General features: G+C 46.8%; 1 protein-coding gene across 1 annotated transcript in view; it reads left to right on the top strand.

The window, feature by feature from the left end:
- Positions 1-12,252, top strand: part of LTK (leukocyte receptor tyrosine kinase) — a 307,777-nt gene that overhangs the window by 238,273 nt on the left and 57,252 nt on the right. The window contains exon 17 of the mRNA XM_063947926.1: positions 10,725-10,911. Within this exon, the coding sequence (XP_063803996.1) occupies positions 10,725-10,911 (187 nt within the window). The remainder of the gene's footprint in view (positions 1-10,724; positions 10,912-12,252) is intronic.

Here is a 12,252-nt window from a genome sequence, read left to right on the forward strand (position 1 = left end):
TTAGATTCTACAGCCTGTGGTGAAATGGTTTCAGCATAGTGTAAGGTGCACTACTTACCCGTCGATACGACCTCACCTGTCCCTCCGCTAGGGGCCTTTGTTACTAATCTTAAAGGTTGGGCCGTGCCTACTGTTGTCTCTGATATGGTGGCTGCTAGAGAGAGTGCCGATATTGTTGATGCTTCGTCTTCTTGATCACACTCCTGGGGAAAGTTCAAAACAGGGTACAACTTGCACGGGTTAATACTTGCATTGGTTAACTTATTAACATTTACACAGTTGCTAAGTGTTTGTTTGTTACACCCTAGTGCGTCATTCTCCGCAACCAATTTCTCTCCTGATATGTATGGTGGCGGCGGGGCCGTGGCTATCAGTTTCCTGATAGGATTAGATCCCGCCGCCTGAGCCAATCCTCTCTGTATTTCACCCTCCTGTTGCCATAACTGCAAATAATCATAATGTTTGATTCGTCTCTTTGCTGATTTAATGAGACATATCCTCCTCCTTAGATTTTGTAACACTTCTGGGCTAAAGCTGCCTACTCTTGGGAACTTCTCCCCGTCATGTACCGTCATTCTCTCCCATTCATCACATAAAACTTCTGTGTGTGAACCGTATTTTTCACACATTACGTACCTTGCCGACCCGATTGGTCGGTTCACTAAATCAACCCGAACCGAGGTTGATCGCCCCCTTCCTGAACAACTGGCCCCCATAATTTGCAGGTGTTGCTTGCTCTACCTCTGACCTTTATATCAGGGTCTTCAGCGAACCCTTACAAAAAACCAAAATATTCAAAGATAGGTTGACGGTGGTAGTTTACCGAGTACCCCACTTACTCGCCCACGCCGACCAATACGACCTCCACACTGATATAGTGCTGGCATACTCGACCCAGGGCCCCTATGAACCTTTGTTTACTGGAACATGTGAGTGTGATCCGCAGAGCATTAACCCTTTCCAGTAACTGTGGGGTTGTTGGATAATTCCTGAGTGACCAGCGAACTTCCCTTTTAAAAATAAAAAATTACACAAATCACGTTAGAATGTACAAATAGCGTTTATGACCCCTTTCGTACACAAATGGTACTAGGTCAGATTACTAACTAATGCACACAATTACGTGCGGTACAATCGTTCAGTACATAAGCAACTAATCTTATGTACGGAGCGACCAACGGAATCGACATTCAGCAGCTGCGAATTCCTTCAGCCTGAGCTTTCTGGCCTATATGGGTTCCGCCCCAACCCTTCTTGGTGTCGGGCTACTTGACTCTATAGCGGACTTCCTTGTCTGCTGTACCTGGACCTCCTGGTCTATTATGCGACCTCCTGGTCTGACCTCCTGGTTTGCTACAGTATGACCTCCTGGTCTGCTACACTCTAATGCTCTTTATATGTTTAACAAGGGATGCCTCCCTAGCCACCGTGCATGTCACTTACACGTATGTAATTTCACGAGAACTCGATGATTTCTGTGGTTCAATCCCCAAAATTGTAAAAACATATATATGCAAACACTCACTCACCACATGTACACTTTTGTTTCTATTTCTATTTCTGCGCAGAAATTTCTTTCCTTTAGACCAGATGTGTTGTAAATTTGGAGAAGGATCTGTTAGTCTAAATTTCGGACACTAAAATAGACTTGCGCTATTTATCGCGTCGCCACCTTTTCGCCTGTTAAAATAACACTAGCGTGTGATTTGAGTTACGTGGGCGTACCCGGACGCTCCGTTGCGTAATATACGCTGCGTGCGTCGGCCTTTGCGTACGCAAGTCTCACCCTTTGTTAGAGACACGTGTACACCAGTCTTTATCCACCGTAACACAACTAACACGTTTATCAATGTAGATGATCCTTGATCATCTACCGAGCACCACACCGATCTCTCCTTGTATCTTTAGGTAGAGCTGTGTGCGTGCTTTGCAATTTATCCCTTAATGTATTACTTTTACACTTTAACTATGAAATAGCGACAAATCTCTCTTAGCACGTTTATCAATTATAAAATGGCAAACAGGAGAGTGATATATGAAAATACACGAATAAAAAGAAATGCAGATATGCGTGTGTGCGTACGCAAGACAGAAATAAACAGTTTTAAAAGACACTAGCGTGTTGTTCTTACCTCCGGTTCCGGATTCCCTCAGCACCCTTTACTAAGCGAAGCAGACGCTTATCCAGACAGCACTACGAGGAATATGATCTCCCGCCCTTTGCTGATGGATAATGTCTGCTGAAATTACCTAGCAGAGATATGTGAAGGACGGACGAGCCGCCAATTGATAAAGCTAAATATTTATCTTATTTAAAACCCTTTAAGAGGTCTAAGAACACTGTACGCTATTGACGTATGGAGTACCGTAAGGGTACGCACATTGCGTAGCAATCGCTTAGCCGTAGTCGAGACGCTCAAGCGTCACGTTCGCTCACGGCCAAGAGATCACAGGGAGGCACGCTATTGGCTGCCGACTAACGTAATGTTTCGCTATAGCGTAGCGGACGCTCGGGACCACGAGGAGATCACCAGCGGCGCTGACGCTCACAATGTTAAACCTTTATATGTAAACCATGAACAATGTATTATACAGGAAAACCTTAGTGTAGTGATAGAGTGTAGATGCAACACAGTGTAACCTTATTAACTTAAAAGCTGTTCGAGCGTCACCGACGCTCTGAGAATACTTAACACTATAAGAAATACACAAATACCGGGCTTAGGGTCTAACGCCTTATATGAATGTTATACTTGAAAAAGAATAATACAATACAAGTCATACACTACAATATAACATAGACTAACTAACCAGATAACTACACAGGAAATACAATACAATACAATAACGTTTAAGGGAAAATGAGAGAGAAAGAGGAGGAGAGAGAGAGAGAGAGAGAGGTATGGCTCACAATAGCAATAAAGACAATATGATTGCGGAGAAAACTTACGCACAAAGGGAACGATCGCATGCGCCTTTCTGAATGTCCAGCTCCCGATTATCAGTGATGAGAACCGTTGAAGAGAGTGTACTGGATACGATCGGCTTGTCTATTTATGCCCCACACACATTACAATTCAATGGTCCCTACAATCTCATTGTTCATTGGACACAGGAATTCGTCTTCGCATTATAACAAAAGGTCATAGGTTGATTCATACAGGTGGGCTGTGTCTATTTCCAACTGCTCAGGTGGGTGGGAAACTAGGTTTCCCGCCGCATGGATAAGTAAGTGCAAATAATAGTAAATGTACATAAACTTCTTATGTCCATAACTATTCGCACGAGCGATTAATCCGCTTCAAACCAACACCGGAATATTGCTAATTAAATATTCTTCCGATGGATACTAAACACCACTGTATGACCCATGTCTGACCCTTCGTATCAAACAAAGAGGGATCTCTTTGTCCATGAACATGCTATATTAACTAAACTTTCAGAATCTATCAAGGGGACCATGATCTACAAAATACATTATATAGTTAAAATATGTAACGATTGAGTCGCACGCTGGGCACACAGAAACTCTACCGTAAATGCGCATACCATGCGCCTGCGGGTGCACGTAACAGCGGGTATGCGCACGCACGGGAGAGCGCACGCATGCGCAGCGCGGACCTGTATGAGGTGCAAATATGGTAGTGTGCATTGTGATATTTTTCTGACTTTGACAAATGCATTGAAGACCGCCCGCAATTCCAGAATGTTGATCGATAGGAGGGACTCCTCCTTGGTCCACTGACCCTGAAGGGAATGTTGCTCCAGCACCGCGCCCCAACCTCTTAGACTGGCATCTGTCGTCAACAGGACCCAGTTGGATATCCAGAAGGAACGGCCCCTGCACAATTGTTGGTCCTGGAGCCACCAGAGCAGCGACAGACGGACCTCCGAGTCAATGAGATAATTTGAGACCTGATCCGGTGAGGCAGGCCGTCCCACTTGGCTAGAATCAGCCTCTGGAGGGGGCGAGAATGGAATTGAGCATACTCCACCATGTCACATGCTGATACCATGAGGCCCAGCACCTGCATTGCCGAATGTATCGACACTTGCGGACGAGAAAGGAAGCAACGAATCCTGTCCTGAAGCTTCAGGACTTTCTCCTGACACAAGAACAACCTCTGGTTGTGAGTGTCCAATAGCGCTCCCAGATGCACCATGCTCTGAGCAGGGATCAGGGAGGATTTCTTCCAGTTGATGAGCCACCCGTGGGCTTGTAGAAACCGGACCGTCATATCTAGATGACGTAGGAGAAGTTCTGGGGAATTTGCCAGGATTAACAAGTCATCCAGATACGGCAGTATCCTGACCCCTTGACGGCGGAGTACCACCATCATCACCGCCATGACTTTGGTGAAGACTCGCGTAGCCGTTGTTAAACCAAAAGGTAACGCCCGAAACTGGTAATAGAGGTTGCCAATAGCAAACCTCAGGTATTTCTGATGTGACGCTGCTATAGGAATATGCAGGTAAGCATCCTGTATGTCCAGGGAGACCATGTAGTCCCCAGGTTCCAAGGCCAGAACTATAGAGCGAAGGGTATCCATACGGAACTTGGAAACCTTCACAAACCTGTTCAATGCCTTGAGGTTGAGAATGGGCCGGGAGGACCCATTCGGTTTCGGGACTAGAAACAGCGGAGAATAGTACCCCCGTCCCCTCTGCGCAAGAGACACCTGTACTACGACTCCTGTATCCAGGAGGGTCTGTACCACTGAATGCAGAGTGTTTGCCTTTGTCAGGTCCAACGGTACGTCTGTCTGGCAAAATCGATGAGGGGGTCGGTTTTTGAAGGCTATGGCGTAACCTCGAGTGACGACTTCCCGTACCCAGGCATCTGAAGTGGTCTTTAACCATTCCTGGGTATACCCTCGAAGCCGGCCCCCCACCCTGGGATCCCCTAGGGGGGAGGCCCGCCCCGTCATGCGGAAGGCTTATCGGCCTTGGAAGCTGGCTTACGGGCCGCCCAGGCTCTTTTGGGCTTAGGCTTACCAGGTTTGGAAGTGCGGGCCTGCTTGTTGTACGCCTGACCTTTTGCTTTACCTGAAGGACGAAAGGAGCGGTACTTGGCAGAAAGGCAGTTTTGGCAGTAGCCAAGTCAGCCACTATCTTATTTAAGTCCTCCCCAAACAGAATATCTCCCTTGAAAGGGAGTACCTCCAGGGTTTTTCTAGAGTCCAGATCCACAGACCAGGATCTCAGCCACAATATCCGGCGAGCCAGGACTGACGTAGTAGAGGCCTTGGCTGCTAGGATACCGGCATCAGAAGCCGCCTCTTTAATATAGCGAGAAGCTGTGACAATATATGACAAGCATTGTCTAGCATGGTCAGAAGATATTTCAGCTTCTAACTCCAAGGCCCATGCTTCAATAGCCTCTGCAGCCCATGTTGTTGCAATGGTGGGCCTTTGTGCAGCACCCGTGAGGGTGTAAATCGCTTTCAGACAACCCTCCACACGTTTATCCGTAGGCTCCTTTAGAGACGTGACGGTAGTGACAGGTAGAGCTGAGGAAACCACCATCCTAGCCACATGTGAGTCTATTGGAGGAGGCGTTTCCCAATTCTTAGACAGCTCTGGTGTGAGGGGATAGCGAGCCAGCATCTTCTTTTGAGGCACAAACTTCGTACCCGGGTTTTGCCAGGGTTCCTGACGTATATCCACTGGGTGGTCAGAGTGAGGTAAAACTTGTTTAACCACCTTCTGACGCTTGAACCTATCTGGTTTCTTATGAGGGACGGATGGCTCGGGATCATCCGTAATCTGTAGAATTAATTTAATAGCCTCCAAAAGATCAGGAACATCCACATGTGAACTACCCTCCCCATCAGCCATATCTGAGTCAGAACCTGTGGGGTCAGTGTAAGTGCCGTCTTCATCAGATGAGGTGTCAGTGACAGCAGTGGATTGTGAGGAGACAAGCGCTTGCTTAGAGGACCCCTTGGACTTAGGCGAGCGATGGTCAGACTTTTTAGTAGTCAGGGACTGGTTCAACTTCTTCAATTGGGCAGATAAATCGGCCGCCCACGGCTGGTTAGCTGCAGGGACCACATACGGTTATACCGGCATAGGGGGTCCCATAGGGGGTGTTAGTTTATTAACTAGCGTATGTAGAAGCGTGGAAAAAGCGGCCCACGGTGGGTCATTATGTACCTCCGTTGCCACAGTCCCACTGAGGGGCAAGGAGCCCCCAGAACCAGAGCCTACAGCTGCTATATTCTCCTCATAGGGATCTGTGGCTTCAGCAACACCGGCAGTGTGTTCAGCCCCAGAACCGTTGCCCTCAGAAGCAGACATGATATAACTTGCAGTATCAGGTAACACAGTACAATTGGCAGCAGCACAATACCTCTTACCTAAACCCCTGCGCAGTGTAGTCAGCACCAGCAGAGATAAAGGAGAGTTATGGTGACTAAAATCACAGAGAAAAATAAGTATTAAAGTATATCTTTGTAAAAATCCTATATCAATATAAAACCTGACGCACCAAGCCCCCTCAGGTTATAGAATATAGGGATAGCAAGTTGAGTGAAAGACACGAAATGGACACCACTCAGCTATCTAATGCACACACAGATAGTCACAGTTTGTACAATGCAGAGGTTATTACTAACAATAATACTGCACTGGACTAGCTTATATATTTATATATAGCTATATAGTCAATAGATACAACACTACACAGTAAGAACTGGATGTATATCACAGGGTAATTGTACTAGAAAACCCTGACTAAATGCACTCTTTCTTAACTAGCACTGTCTAAAAAGGCAGGTAGAATACTTAAGTGTCATGTGAAGTCACAGCACTGACAACCAGGCGGCTTTACACAGGAGGATTTGCCCAAGCAGTCCCAGGAACAGTGAAGCTGAGAGATAATTGCGCCCAGACACTGACAGGGAGTGAGGGAGAGACAGATCTGCAGCTCCAGGGCGGGAACATTTGCGGGAAATGGCGCCCTGGGGCTGGGGGAGGGGCTTCAGGTCTAAGCCTTATCCCCCTGCTGGCAAAACCACCGGGTACTGTGGGCTACTGAAAATGGTTTAGAGAGAAAACCTGACCTGCACCCATACCCTGGTGATCTAGTCGGATCGCCTGTACTGCCATAGTGTCCACCGCCAGTGCGCGCGGCCCGCCTCCCACTGACCACACCGGATCGCGATAAAGACCGGGTCCCGCAAGCGGGACCCACTTACCACCTCCCGAAGCACGGCCACGTGATCCCGGAGAGCCCCCGTCGTGTGTGCCTGACGTGAAAAAAAACAGAGCCTCCTGCTGTAGTTACCCGGCAACCAGGGCTCGGGAATGTACAGCGCCGCTGGGGAGAGCTGGAGGTGCAGCAGTGAATGTCTTCTGACATTTACCACCGCTGCTGCCCTTGAAGTCTTCACTTTTTTCTTCAAAAAAAGCTCTTCTTAGGGCTGACTGGAGCAGCCCCTCTGTTATGTGCCTGCTTACTGCAGCACCAACTACAAAACTGAGCTCCTGTGCAGGGAGGCGGGGTTATAGAGGAGGCGGTGCTCTCGGCTCCTGCTCACATTACAGCCCATTCTACTCGGTCTGTGGGAACTTCTTGGGCGGCCCGCCGTGGTGCGACCCTTGAACAATTGTGCAAGGTGTCTACGTGGTCCTCAGTGAACACGTTCATAAGGTTCTATGCCTTCGATACTGCTGCTTCCCAGGATGCTTCCTTTGGACGCCGGGTTCTTGTGCCCGCTACAGTGCGTCCCCTCCCATAAGGAACTGCTTTAGGACACCCCCAATGTCTATCCTTGTGGAGCCCAGTGTACCCCGCAGCAGAAAACGAGATTGATGGAAAGAACTTACCTTTGTTAAATCTCTTTCTGCGAGGTACACTGGGCTCCACAAGGCGCCCACCCTGACGCACTTAGCTTCTTTGGGTTGGTATGGCATTAGCCGCTGACACTTCTCCTGTCGTGAGAGTGTGGTGTATGTGGCTACTAACCGTTGTCTCTTTTCCTGCTACTGCATTGGGCTGGTTAACTAAAAACTGAGCTCCTATGCACAGAGGTGGGGTTATAGAGGAGGCGGCGCTGTGCATTCTGGGAACAGTGAAAGCTTTGAGCCTGTTGGTGCCTCGGATCAAGATCCTACTCTACACCCATAGGCGTGCGCAGGGGGGGTGCCTGGTGCGCACAGGCACCCCCTAATGTCTGTCACCCCCTCACACACCTGCTGCTGCAGTATCGGCGATCGCCGAGTGTGCTCATTTCTGTCCTCCCGCCAACTGTGCCCGCCACCCCCTCTGCTCAGTCTGGCTGTCATTCATTTGTATGGTGCAGCATCACTGACGTAATCCTACTCCCAGTTCCTCTAACCTGTGGGATGTGTCGTGATGATGTCATGCCACGTGCATGCACGCTCATGCTCCCACCCACACTCTCTCTCTCCTCATCATGTGCCAACGCCACAGAATATGGCGTTCCTCTTGGAGGAAGACACGTTCAAATTCAATATCAATATATATTTCGAGAGATTAGGATATAATCTATGGTAATAAAATATACAAATTTAACATATATTAACAGATTTTATATAGATAGATAGATAGATATCTGTGCATCAATTCTCTATATTATTTAGTTTGCATTGAGTGCCAATATGTGGTGGTAGACACGCCTGATAGGTGGTGCTAGACACGCCCATTAGGTGGTGTTAGACCTGCCCGATAGGTTGTGCTAAACGCCCTTCTAATCATGCACCCCCTAATAAAATGTCCTGCGCACGCCTATGTCTACACCCCTATGTCTATCCTTGTGGAGCCCAGTGTACCCCGCAGCAGAAATTCTATTTAAACATTGTTTGCAATTTTTGCATTGCTCAATAAACATCGTTGCACCACTGTATCTACTCTATGCTTAGCAATGAATCCTCTTGTTCTACCCAATTCCTTCCATCATCTAGGACAGTAGAGAGCCCTGCTGTGCCCAGGTATTTTTCAGGGGGCATGGCCTAATCACGGGAGGCGCAGCCATGCACACTTAGAATAAAATACAGAAAAAGTACTTTAAGCGTCTCCATAGCCAAACTGCAGCCAGCACACAGCAGCGTAGGAGAAGATCTGCTACTACTGCCAGGTAAGGGGCGTGGTGGAACTGGTTCCGGTATGAATGGTCGACCATGTTATGGTCGACAGTCATTAGGTCGACCACTATTGGTCGACATTGACATGGTCGACATGGACACATGGTCGACACATGAAAATGGTCGACACATGAAAGGTCGACATATGAAAAAGTCGACATGAGTTTTTTAACTTTTTTGTGTCGTTTTTTGCGTAAAGTGACTGGGAACCCCAATTAGTGCACCGCGTCCCCTCGCATGGCTCGCTTCGCTCGCCATGCTTCGGGCATGGTGCCTTCGCTCCGCTACCGCTTCGCTCGGCACACTTTACCGTTCCAATCGTAGTCCATGTGGATCGTAAAGTATGGAAAAGTTCCCCAAAAGAAAAAAAAGTTAAAAAAACTCATATCGACCTTTTCATGTGTCGACCTTTTCATGTGTCGACCTTTCATGTGTCGACCATTTTCATGTGTCGACCATGTGTTCATGTCGACCATGTCAATGTCGACCAATAGTGGTCGACCTAATGACTGTCGACCATAACATGGTCGACCATGTGAACGGATACCGGCGGGACTTTGGTCCCCACTACGCCCCTCCGTCAGGCCTGGTCCCACTAAATGGTATCTGCACCCCTCCCCCCCCCCCCCCCCCCCTCTCGGCACCACTGCCTTCAAGTACTGCAAACCCCTCTACTGCAAACAGAGCCACCTTGCTCCCCAAACCCATGCATGCTGAAATGCCCAGCACCACTAACGTGACACTTTGCACTTGTATGTTGGGCCCTGTGCCCTCATGACTGTTTGAAAGGAAAGTCCCCCTCTCTTTAGAGAAACACATGGCAGGATAATTAGGCTTGAGGAAGGCGCTTGCAGGGCTTAGTTTCTCCTGAACAGCAGGGATTTCCGGCTTCGTACCACTGCCACTCTCATACTTACTGGAAGGGAAGTTTAATATTGAATTAAAGAAAACATTTGGGTAAATATTTCTTTAAAGTCCTTTTTGCATCTACTAATTAACTAAGTGTGGTCCAATATAATGGAAATGTATTAACCTGGTATTGAAATTGGGATTTATGGTCATATTTTATATATTTAAATGCGGTTGTGGTGAGATATTTTCACTGGTAATCGCAATGTGGTAATGAAAATTACCACCTGCATTTACCATGTTTCAGGTGCCGGGTCAGAGCTTCCGAGAAAATGCTGTCTTGGTGAAGCGTTGGAAGCTAAGGCACAGTTCCAGCAAGCGCACTACATGTGTGAAGCCATTGGGCTATGTATGCGCTAATAAGTGCTAGAAAAAAAACCTGTAAATGTAGCCTATAGGCTACTAAGAGCTAAAGCCATCTGAAGATGGTGATAGCTGCCGGTGCCAAGCTTCAGAATGTTTTGTATATTTCACAATTCAGTTTTTACAGTCGGAAGTGGAGGGGCTAGATCAGAGATCTCTGCTGCTGTCCACCCTTATTAGATCCTGTGGATACTTAGCATTTAAAGGGATCCCCAAAAACAGCTGTTTTCAGGGAATTTCCTGCAAAATGACTTTGGTAAATAAGCCCCTATATGACATGTTGAAATAGTAAACCCAAGAGTCTATATAGTGGTTTCTTTACCTTTCATCTCCTTGTTTCACAGTTTACCACCGCAAAAAGAAGCAGCTGGAGGGAGCCCGGGTGAGGTTACAGAGCACGGAGTATAAACTGAGTAAGATCCGCAGTTCCATCATCATGACAGATTACAACCCTAACTACTGCTTTGCTGGGAAAGGAGCTGGTTTAAGTGAATTGAAGGAGGTTCCTCGGAAAAATATCACCCTACTCAGGTATAATTATTATTATTATCCTTTATTTATATGGCGCCACAAGGGTTCCGCAGCGCCCAATTACAGAGTACAAAAATAATCAAACAGGAAAACAGCAACTTACAGTTGATGACAGTATAGGACAAGTACAGGGTAAATAAACATAGTTACATCAGCAGATGACACTGGAATAAGTATCAGGTGACAGAAGACTGCTGGATGTGGTACAGTTGAAGATTATTAAAGTAAGACAAAGGATAAGCACATGAGGGAAGAGGGCCCTGCTCGTGAGAGCTTACAATCTAAAGGGGAGGGGTAGACAGACAGGGGTGACACAGATGGGGTACATAGAGAATGTGGAACAGAGGGTTAGGATGAGATTTGGCTGGGTTTGGTGAAGAAGTGGGTCTTGAGAGCCCGTTTGAAGTTTTGTAGAGAGGTGTAGAGTCTGAGGGGGAGAGGTAGGGAATTCCAGAGAAGTGGTGCAGCACATGAAAAATCTTGGAGGTAGGAGTGGGAGTAAGTAATCCGTAGGCAGGAGAGTCGTCGAGCATTAGCAGAGCGAAGAGGATGGGTGGGAGTGTAAAGGGAGATAAGATCAGAGATGTAGATGGGAGAGGAGTGGGTTAGGGCTTTGTAAGAGAATGTGAGAAACTTGAAATGGATTCTGAAAGGGAAGGGGAGCCAGTGAAGGTCTAGTAGGAGAGGAGAGGTAGACGTAGTGCGTTTGGTGAGGAAAATGAGCCGGGCAGCAGCATTGAGGATAGATTGGAGTGGAGACAGGTGTTTGTAAGGAATGCCAGTCAGAAGGAGATTACAGTAGCCCAGTCTGGAGATGACCAGTTAGTGGATAATAATCTTAGTAGCATCCTGGGTCAGAAAGGGTCTGATCCTGGAAATATTTTTTAGATGAAACCGGCAGGTCCTTAGGCATTATCATTATACATGACAAAAGGTTTGAATATACAATCTCCCTGATCATGTTTCAGAAATACTGTTAGGTTTTAACGTGGCAATCAATCTCCAAGCTTGATTTTCTGTCTCCTGTTTAATAGTTTATATACAGGTTGAGTATCCCATATCCATATATTCCGAAATACGGAATATTCCGAAATACGGACTTTTTTGAGTGAGAGTGAGATAGTGAAATCTTTGTTTTTTGATGGCTCAGTGTACACAAACTTTGGTTAATACACAAAGTTATTAATAATATTGTATTAAATGACCTTCAGGCTGTGTATACAAGGTGTATATGAAACATAAATGAATTGTGTGTATGTACACACACTTTGTTTAATGCACAAAGTTATAAAAAATATTGGCAAAAATTACCTTCAGGCTGTGTGTATAAGGTGTATATGA

Source organism: Pseudophryne corroboree, chromosome 12 (genome assembly GCF_028390025.1).
Source record: "Pseudophryne corroboree isolate aPseCor3 chromosome 12, aPseCor3.hap2, whole genome shotgun sequence".
Lineage (NCBI taxonomy): Eukaryota > Metazoa > Chordata > Amphibia > Anura > Myobatrachidae > Pseudophryne > Pseudophryne corroboree.